At 37.2% G+C, this 25,304-nt stretch overlaps 1 protein-coding gene and 1 pseudogene across 2 annotated transcripts in view; one reads left to right on the top strand and one right to left on the bottom strand.

Annotated features, from left to right (window-relative positions):
* LOC148943669 (myotubularin-related protein 10) overlaps nucleotides 1-25,304 on the top strand; it is a 108,230-nt gene that overhangs the window by 21,550 nt on the left and 61,376 nt on the right. For both annotated transcript variants that reach the window (XM_089100964.1, XM_089100965.1), the window contains 3 exons: nucleotides 3,620-3,756; nucleotides 10,848-11,006; nucleotides 24,208-24,332. In XM_089100964.1, the coding sequence (XP_088957090.1) occupies nucleotides 3,620-3,756; nucleotides 10,848-11,006; nucleotides 24,208-24,332 (421 nt within the window). The remainder of the gene's footprint in view (nucleotides 1-3,619; nucleotides 3,757-10,847; nucleotides 11,007-24,207; nucleotides 24,333-25,304) is intronic.
* LOC148943670 (uncharacterized) lies at nucleotides 2,208-2,532 on the bottom strand (annotated as a pseudogene).

Genomic DNA, 25,304 nt, shown 5'->3' with positions numbered 1-25,304 from the left:
CTGACTTCGCCAAAGGCAATTGATCTTCTATTTGAAACTAAACCAGATCCTTTATGTCAAGTAGCACTAGTCCTTTCAATTTCCAATCGGATGAACCCTTTTTGAAGTTACGACAACGCTTTCAGTAAAAGCCTTATATGCCCCCAGGGCGTAACTTACAACCCTTGCCCTGAGGGATGTGGAGGGAGTGTTCTCCTCAAAAGCATATTTTCCAGATTTTTCAACTACGTTAAACAAAATGGCTATCTCAAAATTTTGATTGGATGTATTTGGGGAAATGGAGGGCGTGGAAGGGGAGCTAGTTGCCCTCCAATCACTTTCGGCTATTAAAAAGGGCACTAGTCATTTCAATTTTAAATTGAATGAGCCCTTTCCGAAGTTTTTATGACAACTCCTTTGATACGAAGTGCCCAGGTCTAAAAGAAAAAAATATAAATAATACATTGGGCCAACATTGTTCTTTACTTTGCCAGATCTCATGTCAAATAGCACTTGACACAACTGGGACATTTGACTTTGAGTTCCGGAATGACCCACCTTCTTATCCTGTTCTGTCACCAATTGACCATTTCTGAGAAGAAAACCCTGACGTATTTGCTGGTTTGTTAACTCTTAACTGGTCCGGTGTTTTTTTTTTTTTTGTTTTTTTTTTTTACGTAACTGGTCGTGTGGGATAAATATTTACTCCATAACTAAAAACGCTTGTAAATAAAAATTATTTCAGATAGGAACTTGTAAATTAGCTTGAAGCAAATACAATCAAATACAATATGTATAACATAAAAATGAATCATCTAGATACAATCTTGCAAACTTCGTTGAGGTGGTCTTTGCAGCACCCCTTTTTACAGATGCTGCAGATTCTATTTGTCTTCCGGTCAGCTGAACGAGTACCGAGACTGCAGCACTGATTTTTGCGTCAAGAATGTGAAAGCTCAGCGTCTAAACTACCTTTAAACTCAATTCCAACAATATTGGACGCTAACTTTCGAAGTTCTTGAGGAAGGGAGTTGATGGATACTCTAACCATCAAATTAGGCCTCGTAAGGGGTAGTCCCAACTCTGTGAGAATTTATCGGCGCTGGATCACCTTTGCTTGACTTCTTGTTGTTTTGACAAGTACTCCTTTGTTTACGCCTGCAATATCAAGCATTGCAAAGAAGATTGGTAGTACAGTTGTCACATTTTTGATCTAAACTGTCAACGCCAGTTTTATTTGCGTTGTAAAACTCAACTATCTACGGCTTGCCTGAGGTTGTATCTATCGTGTTTGTGTTCAGCATTAAAGAGATCAAAGCTACTGCTTTGCTCTTCTTAGGCACATACCATACAATAGTCTTCTTCTGAGCAAAGCTGAAGATTGAGAAACCAGGCTCACGATCCCTTTGCGGAAGAAACGCTGCTGGGAGCTCACGCTTGTCCTTCCTGAGAGTTCCAACATAGGTAGTATTCTGTCTGTTCAGCTCGTCAACCAACACAATCGAGGTGTACCTGTTGTCCGTGGTTATGTTTCTTTTTGTGTTCAAGACCCGAACAGCCAGAGTCAAAGCGGTGCAGATAGGAATGGACATCGACTGTGTGCCTACCATGTCGGTGGTTTTGCCACAATATATGAAGGCATTGGATAACCAGTAGGTGCGGGCATCAGTTAGAGACTGTATTTTCAGGCTGTTCTTGGCTGGCTTCGAAGGGATGTACATTCTGAATACACATCGACCCCTGAAGGTAACGAGCATTTTGTCGATTGTCAAATACTCAGACGGAATGACGTTCTTGCTGCATTCTGTAATCAAAGCACTAAATAGATCTCTAATAGGAGCTAAACGATCTTGACGTTGTCGATTCTGAAAATCATCAAAGCACAGGCAGCCCTTGATGAACAGAAACCTATTGAAACTCATGGTTGCTCTAAATATATCTCGGTCGGTTCCGTCAGCTGCAAAGAGACTTTAAGCATCTTTTCCGGATTTGAACACTTCGGCTAGGTATAGCAGACTGATAAAGGCTCTCATGTCAACGTAGTGTGCAGACTTTATAAACGAACTCTTTTCCAGTTGATTGAGCTTGTACTTGGCTCAACAAAGATCAGTCTTTGCGTTGGTATGCTTCACAATTTGCTTGACCATTTCCTTAGTGAACAGGTTGTTCCAGGTTGTTCCCGGGACAGCCTACCCTGGATGGCCCTCGAACGCCAGGTAGTTGTGATACTATATTGGAAGACCGAGTACGTGAAGTTGGCGATGGCTGCTTAGACCATTTCGTTCTACCATCCCTACTGATAAACATACCCACGGGCTTCTACTGCCGCCTTTCAAGAGGAACGTCATCTTAGTCGAACGCACTTGAGATCTGGGGTTCCTGTACATCTAGAGAACTAGATTGTCGGGCTTCTACGTCTTCCTTTTCGCCAGTTTCGCCTTCTATGACATCTTCTTTGACGTCCCCTTCAAACTGAAAATCGTGATCCCTATCGCGATCTTTATCTTTATATTTTATATCAGCTAGATCTCCTTCTCTTTCAAGAAGATCCATGACTTCTTCCTCAGTTAGTTTCTTGTGGCTACTCATCTTGACTTCCTAGAAAAGTAAGAAATGAAAGGGAAAGGGAAAGAAGGAAAGAAATAGTCAATTTCTTGGCAAGAAATACTTTTGGAACAGCAGAAACGCTAAATTTACAACTAAAAAGGTTGCAAGACCTTCAGTATTGGTATAGATAAATGATGGATGTAGTGCAACAATAGTCTCCCTTTTCAATGTTAGCCATTCGGACTCTCTAACAACCGTTTTCCAAAATATTTGACCGGGATGGTTTCCAGTTTTTTTGTTACCTAAGTAGTCGGGTGAGGGAAAAAAACTACCCCCTAACCTCCTTTCTGGATGGACGCATTATATCGACTGGCTCACCAAAGATTATCCGTTGGGTGTTTGAAGATTACACGGAACCACGATGGCGTAGTCCTAGGGGTTATTGAAAAATCTAAAAAAACAAAAGTACGTGGGGTAATTGTTTACCCCAACCGACCAGTTAATGGTTAACTCGGATGATGTCATCCTTAAAGTAGAACTAGAAGAATGGTTTTTGACTACAATACTATTTTCAAACTTCTGCTTGTAAGTTCTCTATCAAATCCTAGTATCTGTATTTTGCAAGTATTTGGGAAAGTCTCAGAATAAAGATTTTATTTGTTTTTGAAAAGAGAAAAAGATGAAGGTGCTCTGTCAATAGGTTTGACAAGATAAGAGAAAAGAGGGAGCTTTTAAAAGAAAAACAAACGTTCTGTCACTAGGTTTTCCTATTAAAGTACATTTTATTCCCGTCTTTTAGCACGCCGTTTACCTCCGGTCGTAGATACTAGGTTATGTTGTCCTAGTATGTATGTACTAGGTTTAGAGCGTGAAAAATCGGTGGGATATGTTTTTACCTTTAAATGCTAGCCCGTGTCTGAAAAAATATAGTAGATAGATTATGAATGTAGTAGATTATGAATGTGCCAGTGGATCTGTCCTTAACTAAAAACCTATAGTTAAAATTTTACGGTGTTTTAACTAAGGCATTTTCTCCATAAAAAGATGCGTAACTAAATATCTTATTCAAATAAATTATTTTATTCTCTTGAAGGTGAAACGGTGATAGCTTTAGCCCCGCATGTATTGAAATTCTCACCGCTTTGTGAGAGGAAGCATGGTGTCAGTGGTGATTTGTTTATTACTAATTTCAAGATCTCTTTTGTTACGCCCCAAGATGCCACTGATACGGTAAGTACTCTACTTGTACTCGTAAGCATAGTTTAAAATTGTTCAAGTTTCTACGAGAGAAAAAGCGAACAGTTTTGGTCCAAGTAGTGCACTGCCTTTTATTCAATACCAAAGATTCCCCAGTGGAGGGATTTAGTAAAGAACAAAAGATAAATAAAAACTTGGAGTAAGATCATAGATTTAGAAAAGATATTAAAAAATAATGGAAATATTGGAAAATCCAAAAGTCGTTAAAACAAAAGCTTTCACAAGAAAAAAAAAACAGAAAAAGCGCACGGTACTGCGTTTTGATTTTTATTCAACATACGCCCCAACATCCCCTAAAAGTTTCACTTTAATGCCCTTAGTCATTCCAGATGTATTGCAGATACGCCCTATTAACATCCATGATTAATGAAACATCCCCCTTAGCATACCCTGAAAGCTTCAACTTAATACCTTTATCCGTTCCTAAGGTTTTTCAAAAAGGCCTTATGACAAACTTTTGTGCAAATAGTTTATTTTGATTTAGGCCTAGTTCAAAATTCCTAAAAACATGCTATTAAATTTTTAACGTAAAACCCCTAGCTGTTAGAGGGATATTGCCTATATGCCTCTTTTACAATCTGGTACACATAGTACCTTTTGATTTAGTTGACATCACCTCAACTATCCCTGAAAAATAAAGCATAATATTTCTGTTCCTGATACTTTTTATCTATGCTATTTTGATAACCTGGATATACTTCAACCCTTTTAATTTAGTTTAATAGTAGTATCAGAAGTAGTAATAGTAGTAGTTCTGAAAGTTTCAACTTAATACCCTCAGTTGTTCTTGTGATATTGTTCAGAGGCCCTACTGACAATCAGCGTGCGTATAGTGCCTTTTGGTTTAGTTTTAAAGCAACATAAACTTTCATTGAAAGTTTCTATTTTATACCCTATTCCAGTTCTAAGATATCCCCCCTCTGCCATTTTGACAACCTGGATGCACCTAAACGTTTTTGATTTAGTTCAATAGTAGCAGTAATAGTAGCTGTAGTATTACTAGTAGCAGTAGAAGTAGTAGTATTAGTTTGCATATAGTACCTTTTGCCTGGTTTAACACCCCACTCAACATGAACTGGAAGTTCCAACTTAATACTCTAAACTCTAAGCTGTTCCTGGAATATAGCTGCTACGTCCTTTTGATAACCTGGATCGAGATAGTGTCTTTCGATTTAGTTCAACATCCCCCTCAACATATAAAAGTAGTCACAAGTAGATGTAGTCACTTAATTTTGAGAGAAATTAACTTTTTATTATCTATGCTTAAATTGAGGACTATCAGGAACAAAAATGTTTCGCGTTAATACCCTTAGCTTCAGTATTAGAATTAGCAGTAGCCATAGTAGTAGTAGCAGTTGTAGTAGTAGTATCAGTAGTAGCAGCAGTTGTAGTAGTATTAGTAGTACCAGTTGCAGTAGTACTAGTCTGCGCACACTGCCTTTTGATTAGTTTAACATAAACCTTAGTATGCCCTAAAAGTTTCAACTCAATGCCCTAGGCCAGTGGCTCTCAAACTTATTTAGATACTATACCCCTTTCTAGCCACAAAACATTTTTGGTATCCCTTCTCAGTTACCGGTACTAAGTAAACTGTAGCTAAAATATAAATAAAATTGCCAACACTATAATTGAAGGGTTGTTTTTTTTTTTTTGTTGGCCGGCCGCGTACCCCCTAAAAATTTTTGCGTACCCCCAAGGGGTACGCGTACCATAGTTTGAGTAGCAGTAGCAGTAGTAGTAGCGACATGAAATATTTCCTTATAGTTAGTTTAATATCCCCCACGACCAGCCCAGCCGACTTTCAGTTGAAAAACTTGTTTTTTTTTGCTTAATAACACATAGACCCTAGTTCGCTCTTTACTTAGGTAATGCTATTGCGCTGACTATGATAAAGCATACGTAACTTTTTAATAGTGCCGTTTAAACTTGAAACAAACGTAAATAATCCTATTGGAGGAATGTCACCGCCTCATAATTTTAAAACAGGGTAAGGAAGGAACAAAGGAAAGAACAGAGGAATAAAAACAGTAAAAGATACTGGAAAAAAGGAGCAAAAAAACCCAAAAACAAAGATAGGTACGAAAACTGACCAAACAAAGGGAAAAGACCTAGGTCCAATAAGATACCCGGACAAATCTAGAGAAGGGAATGAGGAAGGGTGTGTGAAAGCACAGAATGGGTGGTTCCACCCTTCATTGCACTTCCTGGCGAATGAAGGGCCAAGAAATGGATATCAGCACCGCTAGTAGGGGCTGTAAAGTCTATTGCTGAATCCTTTACCTTTTATTAGCACTAAAATGAGATGTGATTTTTGACAGAAACTATTTTTTTTGGTAGCACATCCATTATTGACAATGTGTTTTGTTCTTAACTAGTTTGTGTTATGTGTTATGTTAAATTAAAAAAAACAAGTTTTTTCAACTGAAAGTAAGGAGCAACATCAAAACTTAAAACGAACAGAAACTATTACGTAGGCTATATGAGGGGGTTCGCCCCTAGTCAATTCCTTGCTCTTTACTCTAAATTTCAAATTTTGTTCCGATTCTTTAAGAATGACCCCTGAATCACAAACGCCGTTTAATTAGAATAGGTAGCTCTTTTGAAAGTACAAAAAAACTTTAGTGTAAAGACCGAGGTATTGAATAGGGGGCAAACCCCCTCATATGCGTAAATATTTCTGTTCGTTCTAAGTTTTAATATTGCTCCTTACTTTCAGTTGAAAAACCTTGTTTTTTTTATTCATTTTCTGATCGTTCTTGAATAATGCTAGGAAATCCGGCGCCCCTTTCATAGAAATGTCCCTTCCCCCATGAAAACATCCTCCATGAAAAGATCCTCCCACGCAATCCCCCCCCCCCCCTTAATAATACTTAATGAAACTTGTAAATTTGAAATCAGCATAAAAATCCGATTCTTTTGATGTATCTTTTGGTATCAAAATTCTGTTTTTAGAGTTTTGGTTACTCTTGAGCTGTTTTTAGGCTATTATGAAAAGATTCCTTGGTGCGAGGAAACCCAATTGAAATTCCGACTACCCGGCTTAACTAGAAAGCTTTGGAAGCCGAAGTTTCAACGTAGATATTAAAAAATTAGCAGTTTGACGAGTAGGATTACAAATTCTTATTCTTTCTAAACCAATTAAAACGATCCATAGAGAACAAAGATGTCGCAACTAGTTTTTTTTTGTTTTTCCTCGTCATTTTGCACAAAAGGGTTGTCCTAGGATGCTCAGTGGGGCTCATTCAATTGTAAATGAAGTGTTCTAGTGCTCTTTTGAAGGGTCAAATGTGATTGGGAAAACTGAAAACTGTATTTTTGGTACTATTAATAAACAAACTATTTTTTTTCGTGGCAAAATAGATAATAGTTGGTATAACATCATATGTCTGTCAAGGCCTGTTGAAACTGACAAAAGAGAAATGAACACGAGATGATTCACAAGAACAAAAACAGGAAAAGACACTGGAACGAGGGAGTGAAGGAATGCAGCAAAATAGAGGGAGGCATGAACATGGGATCGAACAGAGAAACAAACACAACAATGAACACAGGAATATACACTGTAACGAACACAAAAAGAAAGAGAGGCACGAACACTTGACGAAATGCCGAAACTAACATAGGACCGACATAGCAACGAATAAATTAGGAGATTCCTCTTTCTATTCGGAATTGAAAGTTATAGTGCCGTTTTTAAGGGTCGAAAATGATAGTATTAACATAAAATACAATCTAAAAAAAGCAAACACTTTGGCATATTCACGTATAGATTAGTAACTTTGTCAATTAAAAAAAATAGTGTCTCAAACCACGTTGTTCTAATTGAAAAGTTAAGCACTTTTTCTCTTAAATTAAAAATTTCTAGCAGAAACGTTTTTTTTTATTAAAAAGTCTTATTATACATAGCTGGAAACCGTCCCTAACTCCCTGCCAATCACTAGTTGGAAACAGTCATGTGACATTATACAGAGGGGTAGGCGAATATTTCTCCATTGTTCAATTAGATTCGATTGATTTCCGATGCTCATAAAAGAGCAGATCTCTTTCTTTGTCATGCATTTGGCTAGTAGTTAATCTTCTGAGTAAATAATCTGCAAAATGAACCTGGGTTTTAATGTAATTTTCCTCCTTATAAATTTTTCTATTGTAAATATTCATGTCTTGAGTTTACTTTTTCAATTTAGAAAGCAAGTTTTTTGATTTGACGACTGAAGCTCCTAATCCAAATTATTGGTAATTTTAGAATAAGAGAGTCTGACCAACTTGGTCAAATTTTAAATAAGACTGCTAACAATTCATTTTTACTAAAAATGGAATTAACGGTTTTCATATAACACTAACGAATTACGTGTGTGTTTTTGTTAGATGTAGATCAGTAGTTGATGTAGATATGATTTAAGAGGTGTTTTTTTTTTGCGTCTAAAATTGTTTGCTATAGGCTATATTCATAAGCTCAGGTTGAATTCCATGCTTTAACTGGCTAGTATCCAAGATAGTCTGCCCCGCCCATGCTTTTTACCTTTTGCTGAATTGCCTCGGAAGTACATTTGGGGAATCTTTTATGTTCTTGAATCTCTGGCCCAAAATATAAAAAAATCTAGTACGTATGAATATAATGAGTGAAGTCACGAATACTTCACTGCATTATCTAAAATTGCTAAACATTATTGTTGTCTCTCAGGTCTTTGAACTTAAATTTGTAACAGACTAGAAGAATACTAGCATTTATTTATTGTCTTACCACACCGCCATCTAATGAATAATAAAAGTGCCATCTATAGTACATACAAAATTAACAATGGTTTGATTAAACGATTGCCATTAAATCTTTCACCCATGTTGATTGGCCTTTTCAGAAGCCTTATAGATCAAGTCTGATTAACCAACAGTTGACAACATTCAAAGAGGAGACACATTACTGTTCTTTATTATAATTTACCAGCCATATGGGGGGGGGGGGTACCCAGGACTTCCTTTTCGTGTTAGAGCATGAAGAATGCTATTACTTATATATTAGTATATGTATTCATTCAAATTATTTCTGAAGAAATTTTCTAGTATTATAGGGTCAAAATGCTTTATGGTATTTATCTTCAGTACAAGGAGACCGAGCTCGGTGAAAAGAAAGCCTTTTTTTCAATCTCTTTCGCTGAAACAACTTTAATTTCATTTTAATTTATCCAACAACCCTTTTGTATATTTATACCAGCCAATTCTTAGGTCCTCTATACCCCTCTTAGATTTTAGAAAATATTTTCTTGTGGCATTTTCATTGAGAAATTAAAAAAAAAAAATTGTCCCCCGACCCAGGATTTTGAAAAGTGTATTTTCAATTTTCAGGTCACCATTATGAATTCCTAAACTTGTCTTAAGGGCTTCAGGTCAAAAGCCACAAGCTCGTGCCTTGTGGTTTAGAGAATCGGGAGTTCGTCTCTTCCAGAGGTATCGTCTAAGAAAAGAACATAAGAGCTAAATAATAGCAAGTGGCCACAAAATACGTAATGCATAAGATGAATAAATCTAGATGCCTATAGAATTTAATATAAAACAATCAATGTTCGGGTTTACGCTTAAGATGAGTAAAGCGTTAAGAGACAAATTTTGAAAGAATAAGAGGCTGGCTTTGAAATTATGCCCATTTTTCATGGTCAAAATTTTCAGTCACAGAATTTACTGCTGTATGGGGAGGCTAAGTCTTAACATGATTAGAGGTTGGTTATGAACATTCTGACTTTTTTGCTCCTCTGAATGTCAGACTTCCTTGGCTCTAGGCAGGTGTTGTATTGCTAGACATGATGGGATGTTAAAAGAACACGGCAGATTATAGTCAATGTTTCATTGATAGACTAGCAACATTTTTTTTTTCTTTTTTTACTTGGGAAGACTAATTTAGTCTTTAAGCTGAAAAAAATAATTTGATAGATTTTGAATAGGATTTGGCTAAAAATGGTTATCTTTGCGATAAAATATGTGTCCTAATGCTCTGTGCCATAAGTGTTCGCTGTACCTTATAGGGGGATTATGGGGGGAGGAGACTTTTCCAGGGAGGCGGTATAGATAGAAAAGTGATTTTTTAGCCATAATCCGAACTGTCATACTTATAAAGACATTTTTTGGGGGGTGGGGGTGGGAGCTTCAGGTTAACTATAGTGGAACTTCATCTCATGTTTGTGTCATGACACGTACGCTCTATATATGTTATGATAGGTTTCTCTTCTGAAGTGAGTTTACTCGGGCCCGCCAAGGTTTGGCATGATTGTTTAAAGCCTATAACTCCATAGGGACAGCTTTGGTTAAATTCACGCATGCGCTAAATTGACTTTTTTTTTAGTTTTTGTTATATGTTCCTCTGATTTCGACTAATTTTTTCCTGCACTATCCATTTATACATATGTATAGTAAACGACTATTGGTGAGGCAAATTGTTTTTTTTGGGGGGATGGATTATTTTTATTGGTTCAAAGAGGCGGGAACTACTGTTGCCAGATTGGACGACACGTCCCTGGTTGATTGAACAGTGAAAAGTTTTCATGAGTTTAAATTTTCACGTCAAACTATGGTGCAGTCTCTAGAAGAAAACCACCAGCTATTTTAATTCTTTTTATTAAGGTAACTTGCCTAAAATAGACAATTGACCATAACAACCTGGTATAATGTACTTATGCATGAAAATTCTCAGCTGTAGCAATAAAGTATAGGACCGACGCAAGGACCTTAGAATTCAATAATCGTCGTTAATCTGATACAATACATTTAAGTTCGAGACAAATTTTAAACGGAGGAAAAGGAACACAAAAAAGGGTTTACCGTTTCAGGGCCTTCTCCTCTTCAACCTTTTGTTGATGTTCTTATCCCGTATCTTTTTTAGTTTTATTTAATGGTCAGGTAAATAAAAATGTAGCACGCAAAATTGTGGCTCAAAGTGTTGCAAGCTTATAACACTTATATCGAAATTTCCGTGCCCGTTGTTAAATGCTACTACAGATATTCGGTAATGTTCATTGTGAATGGATATTTTAGATAGTTAAGGCTTTGTTTGTGCTAGAGTGTATTCTGTATTTCAGGATGGCATTACGGAGCGCAATCAGCTGTTGTCTTCCTATGATATTTGCCTTATGAATGTTGACAGAATATATTCTTTGCACAGTGGCGGACGACGCAAGTTGTTAGTTCCAGGAAGCAATCTAACTGGCGCTGTTCGAGAATTGCAAATATTATGCAAGGTAATAATTATCAGCCTTAAAATGTTTTAATTAAGGTAAAACAAAAGGTAAATTTTCAGCAGTTCATATTATTGACTTAGGAATAAAGTGAACATACCACTCAATGCCTTTTTATGCTCTTTCTAAATATAATAATCATTTTTGTCGGAAGCGAATTCTAACCCCAACCCTATATATACCAATTCGGAGTATATATTTGCACAATAGGGGATGGGGGTAAAGTTTATTTATGATGTAAATGAGAGGTAAGTTTAACCCCCCCCCCGAATGTGCAAATATATACCCTGGATCGGTATATATAGGGGGAGAGGGGGGATAAAATTCATTTCCAACAAAAATGGCAAAAAAAAGGGATCGAGTGGTATGTTCACTTTATTCCTAAGTGAGTTTCTTTTAGGCGGAGCACAAAAAAAGGCCTATATCTAGGCCACTGTTCATATTGTGTATGGAGAGTCTTCCAGATCATTCTCAGAGAAGAAGGGGCTCCTTATACCCAATTCTTCCTTGTGTACAAGTATCTAATAACAAGTATCTAATGTGCTGAAGACGCGTAGTTTACATACAGACGAAATATCCGCGTTGTTTAGGAGAGTTGGTAAGCCTCCGAGTGTTGATGGAGAGATATTTTTTAATGGTAAGCCTTTGTCACAGGTGCATGAGGTGCGTTACTTGGGCTTCCAGCTTGATTGTAGTTTGTCTTGGAAGCACCATAGTGATCTTGTTGCAGCTAAAGTTGCTAGAGGTCTGGGAATTTTGCGTCGTTTGAAGATTTTTTTACCATTATCGGTTCTTTTATGATTGTATCAGAGTATGGTTTCGCCCTATATTTCTTATGGTTGTGTCATTTGGTCTAGCAATTTTTATGCAAATTTCAAAAGAGTGCAGATTTTACAAAATAAAACAGTACGTCTTCTTGGGAATTATATAGAAAATGCGAATGATACCGCGTCATGTTTTAAAAAAGTGCTTAACATTGGTCAGATTCGCGATTACCAAGCTGCTATTTTTGCCTATAGATGTTGGAATGATGTATGTCCTCCAGTTTTTACAAATTTTTTTCGCGTAAATAGTTCACTCCACAGGTATGTGACTAGAGAGGCGGAAAATTTTACGGTTGAGTATAGAGACACCACACGTGCAGGTTTTAGAAGTTGATACTTGGCTCCGGCTATCTGGACTTATATTTAAATTGGTGTTTAGGAAGCTAACCAAATTGCCTTGTTTAACGTAAAAATAAAAAAACATTTATTGGGTATCGGGAGATAATTTATTATTATTGTCATTATTAATGTCTTAGTTTTTTTTTTTTTTCATAGTTTTTGGTATTATTGTTTAATTGAGAGAGTGTTCAGGTCTTTTTTTTTTTTTTTTTTTTTTTTTTTTTTTTTTTTTTTTTTTAAATGAAATTTGTAAAAGGTTGAGAATTAGAGGATTGCAGCCGTCTTTCATCAGGCTTTTTGAGCCTTCCCCGGGCGGTTGCTTGTATATAGTTTATTTTGTAATTAGTAGTAAATAAAGCAAGTCAAGTCAAGTTTGAGTCTTTCATCTTTTCACTCTACTGGTCACAGTCTCGTTTGTTGTTTTTTCATTCAGTTTTATCTCTCTTTGTTGGTTTTTGTCCTACAGAAGAAAGTTATCTTATCAACAATAAAGAATGCTTTACAATTACCATGGTTGATTATCGCACTTAGGTTTGAGACTATTAAACGTCGACAACCAGAAATTGCAAGGGGTCGATAAAAAAGAAGAAAACCAAAAACGCAGAGTAGCAGCTTGGAATAGCAATTAGAGAAAATAGTAATGTATTTTCCAATCCTTTCATCTACTCATATCATAGTGAAATTCCTTGTTATGAATTTCGATACTCTTGCATTATATGGGCCTTTCTAAAAAGTCAAGTTTGGTTAATGCTAATGAAATAAAATAGAATAGGATGAATATATAATAGTTTAGAAACAAATTTGAGCAATATATTTGCACATTAGGGGGGTGTAGGGGGTAAAACATAGCATATATTAAATACGTAACCTAACCTAACCTAGGTAGCTTCCCCCCCCCGAAACCCCAAAAAACAATAGTTTAAGTATCGTATACGCAAAACAAACCACGCTATCATTGTATTACTCTATAGCGGTTAACCCGTCAAAAACGGGTTTTTCGTGACTGTTTTCCTAGTAAAGGCCCATATAATACAAGAGTACCTGAATTTCTATACTTGATCTCAAATATTAGAATTAGAACTGATTTACTGTAACTGCCTTAAAAAAATAGTAGTAAACTAAAAGGTCAGCAGATATGCAAGGTGCAATAGAAAGGTTTGGGAAGAACTCAAAAATAGGGGGCGCGATAACCCAACTTTAACGGTTACATTAATAATTGAGGAGTATCTGTGTCATCAGACACCTTAATCTTGTTTTTATTCTGAAATAGTCTATCGGTTTCAACTTGTTCACAGACTATGTAGATAATTTCTCAGCTTCTTAGGACACGCTGCTGCATGGTGGCTCTTTCGACCGTAAAAAAAGTTTGCCAGTAGAGGTGAAGACCCATCTGCCCTCAATATGATATTTTTTTCCCCCGGGCACTTCACATGGAAGGAATGGTTAAATAAATAGTTAACTATTTATAAGTATATTTATTAAAATATCAGTAAATAATTACTTTGTCATTTCACCGGTTTCATTTATTTGAGACTTTAGTAATTTATATAGAGCATCGTATGTATGCACATTTACCGTAGAGGGGATGTGCTGTTGTAGGTACCTGATGTCTCAAAAGCCAATTGTAACATACTAAGGAAATCAAAATAAAACATCTTTTGCCCCCCTGGTTTCATCTTTGGTCCATTTGTGCCTAAAAGTGGGATTTGCTATGGTTTGTCTTTTATTTTTTTCTACAATATTTGCGTAAAAAGCTCTGCACAAGTTTTTTAGCGAAGTTTTGCCATGCTCAACCGTGAAACAAAACAAAAATAAGCAGAAAATAATTCCGTAATTATCACGGTGCTTTTCGCTTGCAAATACTCAACATAAACAGTCTTCTGATCCCCAGAATGTTAATCACTCGTTATTTCCTGTTTATGCAATTGGCTTGAACTTGATGAGCTGATTTTCTGCTGATTTTTCAAATACGTTCCGTATTTTCAAACTTGGCGCCCACTAAATGTTAAAAATACACAACTCCATATGGAGATTTTTTTCACTAAAAATTAGGTTCCCAAGTTTTCATAATTTTTTAAAACGCATATGGTTGTGAAAGCTTCCACTCCACAAATTTACAGACACAAATTTTATTGTTAATGTCCTTGTTTCTACAAGCACAATTCTTCTACTTTTCATTAGAAGCTCTTCAGACGGTGCATATCCAGGGAGGGGTTGCTCCCCTTTGTATGGGGACAGTTAATTTTAGACCAGTTTTCACTTTCACTAAACGCACGTTGTAGAGTTGCATAGTTTCATATTTAAACTATAGCCCCCTGCCTCCCTAAGAATCTCTCGAGTCAAAAAACGTAAATAGGGTGGGGATGGATCATGGTTGCCGTCTAAGCCACGGTTGAAAGAGTTTAAAGACGTCTAAAAATGTCAAAAATTTCTCAAATTCCATCAAACGATTCTAAAAATGTAGATACGTTTCTAAATTTTGTTTCTTAGTTTTAATAAACCTTTTCTTTGTTAGGTACTAAATTTTGTTGGTCTGTGTTTGTATATGAATAGTACATTTAATATTCTATGAACGTTTTATAATTTTTTGTTATAAAAACTAGAAGTGCATCTTCTTTTAACAGTAGTGATTGCTAAGCAAAATTGCCGTTACTGTTTGTAATGATAATTCAAGCTTAGTTAGTACGCTCCAGTACATCCAATTTTATTTTTTTACGGTAATGTTTTAAATAATTAAATGACCAACTTGTTGCTGTTGAAATCATTGGTAAATATTCTGAAGGTTACCCATGGAGTTTGCAGTTTCTGGTAAAGGAATTTCTGATCGTGGGGTAACGGGTGACATCTGTGTCTGTTTTAATAAGAATAATAAAGGATGTGCTCGACAAAAAAAAACATCTCTGTGGCAAAAACTTGAACTTAAATTAAAAAATGTCGGTTTTCAGTCTGTTTTTAATTTTTTATCTTTGCATACAAGTCCAGTGGACATAGTCCGTTACGCGTCAACCTAAAATCAGTCTGATCTTTCGTCCCTTACTTCTATGACTAGCTGCCATAGTTCTGCCCTAGGAATGATGCGTGGACGGATGACTTTTCTGTCAACAAGTGAAATTACATCATTTTTATACCATCCTTTGAAGGCCTTATGCCAGATTTGCCTCTCACTTACTCGGACTATCTGTTTTGGTTTTTTTCTACAATTAAACCATGGTTTGATGTCGATAACTACTTGATTTTAATTAAAAATCAACGGATTTGATCTTGGCCTTTGACCTCGACCTCGTTCTTTTTTGTTTAATTTGGTAATTTTTTGTTCAATTCTTTTTTGTTTAATTTGGTACCACCTATGTACAAAGACTTCAGTCCAATGATTAGCTCTCTTTTTGGTCCCCTGCTCTTGATACTGTCTTACACCACTTGCTAAAAACTTGAGTAATGCTCAACTAATTTTAGCCCAGGTGGACTTCATTTTAATAGACTTGCATGCTTTGGAGCATTATTTGTTATCTAGTAGCATCATGTCATAAAATTGTGACATACCACGTACAGCTTTTTAATACCTAAGTCATTCAGTGTATGCTAATTTTCTCCTGATGTGAGCTTGGTCCTATTAGGGCTAACATTGTCGTTTTACAATGACGGTACAAAGATAGTGGAAATTTTGACCTTACTCTAGTCTGGTCTCTTTTTTTTTACCTAAAAAAATATTATCTAAGCATGTTAAAAAAAATTTGTCCTTAGTTTTCCTTGAACATTCTCTAGTATCACTCCTGAAAATACAGGTTATATAACAGATAAAATTTGAATATTTTTTGTATTTGAGAGAGAATATTGAAGTTTTAAGCAAAGGACTATTCAAAACTGAATTTCCGTATATACTTTTATTGAGACCCACCTACATTTTTTAAGTATATACTCCTATTTTGTTGAATCACATGGATGTAATTTAGTTATTCTTGCAACCACATTCTTGATAAATTTTGTGTATTTTAAATCAGTGTAAATAGTTTCTATAACTATACCCTGCTCTAAGTTGGTGTTTTTTTTATTTACGAAAAATGAAGCAAGAAAAACAGGTTACTGCCGAAAAAACGGTTTATTCGGCTTACTATTGGACATGGTTTGGTCTTTACTTGGTGTGCACCGTGGGATAAAAAGTTGTATGAACAAGGTTTATCCATACCTCTCCAATGGCTGTGGGATTTGAATATTGACGGATTCAAGGTCACATTCCCAACTTCACAGTGTTGCCATCTCCAGTGATTCATCTCTGTTTTGGTGTTGGCTCGCATCCCTGAAAGTTTGTTTGCTGTAGTGACTGGCGATTACTAAACAACTTTTTGTTGTGTAGATTAATTTCTTGCTATTACGTTTTTGACTGTGTGTCAATTCTTGCTACGTTTCTAAAATCATTAGAGAGGTAATGGTGTAGTAGTTTTGTAACCAAAAACGAAGCTATTCTTTTATGACTAAACGTCAAAAGTAGTAAGTATCTATTGAATTCTGATACTTTATGTTCCCTGGCAGCTTTCCAAGACAGATTACCAGACTAGTTATTTGGCTCAACCATACATGCAAACGGTACAAGATAATAGTGTATACAATATGAACGATACATTGGAATTGCGCAAGAAAAACCCATGGTTGTGTCATTAAACTCACGCGTGAATATTTTAAAAGTTGGTACACTATAATGCATGTTATGAAACTAAAGACAAGGTTTTTTAAACTTGGCAGTGTATAATGTAGTCAAGCATGTTTTGAGAGTTTGGTCGTAATAATATAATGTGGTCAAACAGGTTTTTTTCTGTTTTTGTTGTCAATCGTTCAATGAATGTACATCATGAGTTCACGTGTACATTCTTAAAAAACTGATACATTTAAAAAGAAGTAATGAGATTTGCGAATTGGAGTGTAGGATTCGCGAATTTGATCCTATTAAGGATTTACTTGAAATAAAAAAATTTAACAAGAAATGGCTGAAAAGTGTTTTGGGGGAGATGGGGTGATTGTGTACTGTATAATACACATTTGATGTTTGGACAGTGTTGTCAATTTAAAATAGTTTAACGTTCCCTTTGTTCCCCCATTTCTGAGGGCAGGGGAGGGGGTCAATTTTAGAGGGAAAATCAAAAATACTCAGAATCGAAAATAAATGGGATCTGCCTCAAGGGGAAGGCTCAGAGGCCCTTCGTTCCCCCATTTCTGAGGGCAGGGGAGGGGGTCAATTTTGGAGGGAAAATAAAAAATGCTCAGAATCGAAAATAAATGGGATCTGCCTCAAGGGGAAGGCTCAGAGGCCCTTCGTTCCCCCATTTCTGAGGGCAGGGGAGGGGGGGGGGATCAATTTTGGAGGGAAAACCAAAAATGCTCAGAATCGAAAATAAATGGGATCTGCCTCAAGGGGAAGGCTCAGCGGCCCCTCCTTCCCCCATTTCTGAGGGCAGGGGAGGGGGGGGTCAATTTTGGAGGGAAAACAAAAATGCTCAGAATCGAAGATAATTTCCATTCATCTTAGTTTTTAACGATGCTCCTTATCTCTAGTTGAAAATGCTTATTTTTTAATTTAATTGGGAATGAAAAGTCAAACTCTAACATAAAGAACAAGGTATTTTGGAGGGGGTATCTGATGAAATAATTTAGGTCGTATGATCAATTTAATTTATTTTTTAAATTCAATAGTTTTTCAGTAAGAACACTCGATATCCTAAAAGTGTCTGATTAAAACTTTTACCTTGAGCATCGATGTTGTTAGCAGAATTTCAAAAAGGATCGTTTAGTAGGGCTGGCGTATCTGATGAAATAGTTTTGTTCGTATTATAATGTTAATTTTTTTTTTAACTAATTAGTTTTTCAGTAAGGACACTCGATATTCTTGTTGTGTTTGTTTTATAATTTTACCTTAAGTAACGATGTCATTAGCAAAATATCAAAAAGGAATCTTATATGAGTGATGATATATCTGATGAAATAATTTAGGTTTTATGATCAATTTAATTTATTTTTTAATTCAGTAGTTTTTCAGTAAGGACACTCGATATCCTAAAAGTGTTTGATTCAAACTTTTACCTTGAGCATCTATGCTGTTAGTAGAATTTCAAAAAAGGATCGTTTATGAGTGCTGGCGTATCTGATGAAATAATTTAGGTCCTATGATCAATTTAATTTATTTTTTAATTCAGTAGTTTTTCAGTAAGGACACTCGATATCCTAAAAGTGTTTGATTCAAACTTTTACCTTGAGCATCTATGTTGTTAGCAGAATTTCCAAAGGGATCGTTTATGAGTGCTGGCGTATCTGATGAAATAATTTAATAATAATTTGACACACACACAGAGACGACACACTCAAAGTGACGACTTACACATAGAGACGACACACACACAGAGACGACGAGCACGCAGAAACGGCACACGCACACACACACACACACACACAGAGACGACACACACATAGAGACAACACAGACACAGAGATGACACACACACAGGGACAACAACACATAGAGAGACGACACGCACACAGAGACGACAAACACACAGAGACAACACACACACAGATACGAAACACCCACAGAGACGACACATGCACAGAGACGACACAAACACACAGAGTCCACTCACACACAGTCGACAGGAATACCCTCCTCCGGCGTGCGGGCGGAGGGCATTCCTGGTGACTTTTGGAGGGTTTTTCCCCAATTTTCGATAATCAGGCAATTTTCTCAAGCTATTTTCTCAAGTCAAAAGCTTTTGAATGAAAAAACTCACATCAAAAGTTCACCGGTAAAAAGCCCCCTGTGTGTTTCTTCTCTTTGTGTTTGTCGTATCTCTGTGTGTGTGTGTGTGTGTGCGTCGTCTTTTTGTGTGTGTGTTGTATCTTTGTGTGTGTCGTCTCTCTCTGGGTGTGTGTCGTCTCTCTCTTTGTCTCGTATCTTTGTGTTTATATTCTCTGTGTGTGTGTGTGTGTGTGTGTCTGTATCGTCTCTATGTGTAAGTCGTCACTTTGAGTATGTCGTCTCTGTGAGTGTATGTCGTCTCTGTGTGTGTTTCGTATATGTGTGTGTGTGTGTTCTCTCTGTGTGCGTGTTGTCTTGATTTTCCTTACTAAAAAAAACTACTGTATTAAAAAAAAAAAATTAAATTGATCATACGACCTAAATTATTTCATCAGATACGCCATGTCTCGTCTCTCTGTGTGTGTTGACTCTGTGTGTGTGTGTATCGTCTCTGTAAACGTGTCGTCTCTATGTGTCATTTCTGTGTGTTTGTCCTCTCTCTGCGTGATTCGTCTCTTTGTGTCTGTCGTCTCTGTGTGTTTGTCCTCTCTGTGTGTGAGTGGACTCTGTGTGTGTGTGTCGTCTCTGTGCATGTATACTCTCTGTGGGTGTTTTGTATCTGTGTGTGTGTTGTCTCTGTGTGTTTGTCGTCTCTGTGTGAGTGTCATCTCTCTCTGTTTTGTCGTCTCTGTGTGTGTTTCGTTTCTGTGTCTGTATTGTCTCTTTGTGTGTGTCGTCTCTGTGTGTGTGTGTGTGTCGTTTCTGCGTGCTTGTCGTCTGTGTGTGTGTGTCGTCTCTTTGTGTAAGTCGTCACTTTGAGTGTGTCGTCTCTGTGTGTGTGTGTGTGTCGTCTCTGTGTGGATGTTGTCTGTGTGTGTGTGTTGTCTCTATGTGTGTGTGTCGTCTCTATGTGTGTTTCGTATCTGTGTGTGTGTGACGTCTCTTTGTGTGTGTCGTCTCTATGTGTGTTTGTCATTTCTGTGTGTGTGTCTCGTCTCTCTGTGTGTGTTGACTCTGTGTGTGTGTATCGTCTCTGTGCATGTGTCGTCTCTATGTGTCGTTTCTGTTTGTTTGTCCTCTCTGTGTGTGATTCGTCTCTTTGCGTCTGTCATCTCTGTGTGTTTGTCCTCTCTTTGTGTGAGTGTACTCTGTGTGTGTGTGTCGTCTCTGTGAATGTGTCGTCTCTTTGGGTGTTTCGTATCTTTGTGTCTTTCATCTCTATGTCTGTGTTGTCTCTATGTGTGTGTCGTCTCTGTGTGTGTTTGTTGTTTATGTGTGAATGTAATCTCTATGCGTGTGTTGTCTCGTTGTGTGTATAGTATCTTTGTGTGTGTTGTCTCTTTGTTTTTGTCGTCTCTCGGTGTGCGTGTCGTCTCTCTATGTGTGTCGTCTCTGTGTGTTTGTCGTCTCTGTGTGTGTGTCGTCTCTATGTGTAAGTCGTCACTGTGAGTGTGTGGTCTCTGTGTGTGTGTCGTCTCTCTATCTGTGTCGTCTCTTTGTTTGTTTCTACGGTCTATGTTTATTGTCTATATGTATTTGTCGTTTCTGCGAGTGTGTCGTCTCTGTGTGTGTGTGTTGTCTCTATGTGTCTTTGGTCTGCGTGTGTGTCTCGTCTCTCTGTGTGTGTTGTCTTTATGTCTGTTTGTCATTTCTGTGTGTGTGTGACGTCTCTTTGTGTGTGTCGTCTCTATGTGTGTTTGTCATTTCTGTGTGTGTGTCTCGTCTCTCTGTGTGTGTTGACTCTGTGTGTGTGTATCGTCTCTGTGCATGTGTCGTCTCTATGTGTCGTTTCTGTGTGTTTGTCCTCTCTGTGTGTGATTCGTCTCTTTGTGTCTGTCGTCTCTGTGTGTTTGTCCTCTCTGTGTGTGAGTGGACTCTGTGTGCGTTTGTCGTCTCTGTGCATGTGTCGTCTCTGTGGGTGTTTCGTATCTTTGTGTCTGTCATATCTATGTCTGTGTTGTCTCTATGTGTGTGTCGTCTCTGTGTGTGTATGTCGTTTCTGTGTGTTTGGACTCTCTGTGCGTGTGTCGTCTCTTTGTGTGTTTCGTATCTGTGTGTGTGTGTAGTCTCTTTGTGTTTGTCGTCTCTGTGTGCGTGTCTTCTCTCTATGTGTGTCATCACTGGGTGTTTGTCGTCTCTGTGTGTGTGTCGTCTCTATGTGTAAGTCGTCACTTTGAGTGTGTCGTCTCTGTGTGGGTGTCGTCTCTCTATCTGTATCGTCTCTGTGTGTGTGTCGTATCTGTGTGTGTGTCGTCTCTATGTATTAGTCGTCTCTGTGTGTTTTTCGTCTCCGTGTGGAGGTGTTCTCTCTGTGTGTGTGTTGTCTCTATGAGTTTGCCATCTGTATGTCCGTGTCGTCAGTGTGTGTGTGTGTCGTTTCTGTGTGTGTCGTCTCTATGTGTGTTTGTCATTTCTGTGTGTAAGTGTCGTTTCTGTGTGTGTGTTGACTCTGTTTTTGTGTGTATCGTCTCTGTGATTGTGTCGTCTCTATGCGTCTTTTCTGTGTGTTTGTCCTCTCTGTGTGTGATTCGTCTCTTTGTGTCTGTCGTCTCTGTGTGTTTTTTTAATTTTTGGGTCACCTGCCGGAGACTCTGGGCGGGTCGGCGCCCCCAAATATTGTCCCAAATTCCTCTCTCAATTTAGCACTTGTTAATGAATGCCCAGCGTCTCCAATCACATTCCCAATAGTATCTATTCATTGTCTCAGCTCAGTTTAGAAAATCTGAGCCAATTTCCACTTTTTCAAATTTAGGGTCACTTGCCTGAGACTCTGGACAGGTGAGGTGGGCACCTCCAAAAATTTGTCCCAACTTCCACTCTCGCCTTAGAACTTATTCACGGATACCTAAAACCGTCAATGGTTAGACTGTTGTCCTAGCGGTAACCATGCCATGCTCTACACACATACCAACAATATATTTTTGTTTTTTGTTTTCCATTTTCACAATGGGGTCCCAATCGAGCTCATGTCCATCGCTTAGCATTCAGACCTTGACATATAAAGCCCAGATAGTCGGACCCCAACGCTCCAATCTGAACACTGACTAAGACCCCGCTTCTGAGCTAGTGGATTTCCATAAGTCAGGCTGGTGGACTAAGACCCCAATTCTGAGCTAGTGAATTACAACCATTCGGGCAGGTCGACTGGGACCCACCGATTAAGCGAGTGAATTCCACCAGACTTGCTGGTGGACTCTGCCCCGCCTACTGAGATCGTGGAGTTAGATAATTCAGGCGGGTGCACTAAGACCCAAATAATGAGCTAATGGATTTCAACCATTCAGGCTGGTGGACTTGGACCCAACAACATCAATTCTCAAGGTAAAAGTTTGAATCAAACACTTTTAGTGTCCTTACTGAATAAAACTACTGAATTAAAAAATAAATTAAATTGATCATACGACCTAAATTATTTCATCAGATACGCCAGCACTCATAAACGATCCTTTTTGAAATTCTGCTAACAACATATTTGCTAAATGTAAAAGTTTGAATAAAAAACATTTAGGATATAGAGTGTCCTTACTGAAAAACTACTGAATTAAAAAATAAATTAAATTGATCATACGACCTAAATTATTTCATCAGATACGCCAGCCCTCATAAACGATCCCTTTTTGAAATTCTGATAACAACATCGATGCTCAAGGTAAAAGTTTGAATCAAAAACTTTTAGGATATCGAGTGTCCTTACTGAAAAACTACTGAATTAAAAAATAAATTAAATTGATCAAACGAACTAAATTATTTCATCAGATACGCCAGCCCTCATAAACGATCCTTTTTGAAATTCTGCTAACAACATCGATGCTCAAGGTAAAAGTTTTAATTAGACACTTTTAGGATATCGAATGTCCTTACTGAAAAACTATTGAATTTAAAAAATAAATTAAATTGATCATACGACTTAAATTATTTCATCAGATACCCCCTCCAAAATACCTTGTTCTTTATGTTAGTTTGACTTTTCATTCCCAATTAAATTAAAAAATAAGCATTTTCAACTCGAAATAAGGAGCATCGTTAAAAAATAAGATGAATGAAAATTATCTTCGATTCTGAACATTTTTTTCCCCCTCCAAAATTGACCCCCCCCCGCCTCTGCCCGCAGAAATGGGGGAAGGAGGGGCCTCTGAGCCTTGCCCTTGAGGCAGATCCCGTTTATTTTCGATTCTGAGTATTTTTGGTTTTCCCTCCAAAATTGACCCCCCATCCCCTGCACTCAGAAATGGGGGAAGGAGGGGCCGCTGAGCCTGCCCCTTGAGGCAGATCCCATTTATTTTCGATTCTGAGCATTTTTGGTTTTCCCTCCAAAATTGTCCCCCCTCCCCTGCCCTCAGAAATGGGGGAACGAAGGGCCTCTGAGCCTTCCCCTTGAGGCAGATCCCATTTATTTTCAATTCTGAGTTTTTTTGATTTTCCCTCCAAAATTGACCCCCCTCCCCTGCCCTCAGAAATGGGGGAACGAAGGGCCTCTGAGCCTTCCCCTTGAGGCAGATCCCATTTATTTTCGATTCTGAGTATTTTTGATTTTCCCTCCAAAATTGACCCCCCTTCCCCTGCCCTCAGAAATGGAGGAACGAAGGGAACGTTAAACTATTTTAAATTGACAACACTGTCCAAACATCACATGTGTATTATACAGTACACAATCACCCCATCTCCCCCAAAACACTTCAGCCATTTCTTGTTAATTTTTTTATTTCAAGTAAATCCCTAATAGGATCAAATTCGCGAATCCTACACTCCAATTCGCAAAGCTCATTACCCCTTTCTAAAAGTACCAGTTTTTTAAGAATGTACACGTGAACTGACGACGTACATTTATTGTGCAATTGACAACAAAAACAGAAAAAAACCTGTTTGACCACATTATATTATTACGACCAAACTCTCAAAACATGCTTGACCACATTATACACTGCCAAGTTTAAAAAACCTTGTCTTTAGTTTCATAACATGCGTTATAGTGTGCCAACTTTTAAAACATTCACGCGTGACTTTAATGACGCAACCATGGGTTTTTCTTGCGCAATTCCAATGTATCGTTCATATTGTATACACTATTATCTTGTACCATTTGCATGTATGGTTGAGCCAAATAACTAGTCTGGTAATCTGTCTTGGAAAGCTGCCAGGGAACATAAAGTATCAGAATTCAATAGATACTTACTACTGTCAAATTTATTTAGTTTCAATATCGATAACTGTATCCTACAAATCTTACCAGTGTTGTCGGATTCGATGAAAGTTTTTTTTTCAGGATCTGAGCTCCCATTTGTTTGGTTTTAAGTTTGTTCCAAATGGCGCCGAACGTGCAATAGTTAATGCAATGCTTCATCACTGCTATCCAAAGAGAGTTGAGCTTCATTTTGCTTTTGAATGCAGGTTAGCTCTTTTTATTTTGAATAATTTCAATCTCTTGTAAATTAACGGGATGAAACAAGATGAAAAATTTGATTTCTTTCTTGTTAAATACTTAATTTAGGCCAAATATACCTGACTTGTCGTTTCTGACAAAACAGGGTAAATCATGTTAAGAGAAAAGGACCAAATGATGGCTCTAATTGAATTTTGACTGGTTTTTCTATTTGAAAGCGAAATGCTCTGAAGTTTTCCAAAAAATGTTCTATAAAAAAGACTTTTGAGTTCTGTCTTGCCAGTGCAATTGGGCATAATACCAGATCATAATAACTTAAAAACAATTTTACAGACGGTAGAAACACATTTTCAATTTTGATCCAAAATTAAAAGGAAACATAGGTTTGCTAACTGAAGTTTCTATTTCATCGTTTGATGTGAAATAAGGTTTCTGAAGAGAAATTGGACTACTACTCAAGGAAAAAGAGCCTTAACTCATTTATCAGAATATATATTTAAAACATCAATTACAGTGAAAATGAATTCCGATTGTTTAATTTACTAAATGATAATTATTCATATATATCCTAACAAAAAAATTGAAAAAATCAGAAACCCAATTTTATCTGTAAGACAGTTGTGCATTTTTGCAACTCATAAGGTTTTATAATAGTCTTGACAGTTTTATGCAGTTCTTAATTTTCAAATAGCTAAAAGAAAATGATTGGGCCAAAAATATTTTTTACTTTGACATTCTTGGTACATTCTTTGGTCTTTGGGGGGGGGGGTGGCTGGTAAAAAAAACTTAAAAAATACTTCAAATAATTGTTGTGAGCGTTTTGTTTCATTTTTATAAGACATTTTCGGGGGGGGGGAGGGTCAAACAAGTTAATCCCCTCCTTGGATACGGCCTTCCATAGACCTGTTGTTTTCTCAAAATGTTTTTCTTTGTTTTGTCATGGTAGACAAGTTCGGCTTTAAATCATTTATGATTTAAAT

This window comes from Artemia sp. Qi Xiang Cuo, chromosome 15 (genome assembly GCF_049724085.1).
Source record: "Artemia sp. Qi Xiang Cuo chromosome 15, ASM4972408v1, whole genome shotgun sequence".
Taxonomy (NCBI): Eukaryota; Metazoa; Arthropoda; class Branchiopoda; order Anostraca; family Artemiidae; genus Artemia; species Artemia sp. Qi Xiang Cuo.
The sequence above is the reverse complement of the archived record's forward strand: the minus strand, read 5'-3'. Positions and strand labels throughout refer to the sequence as shown.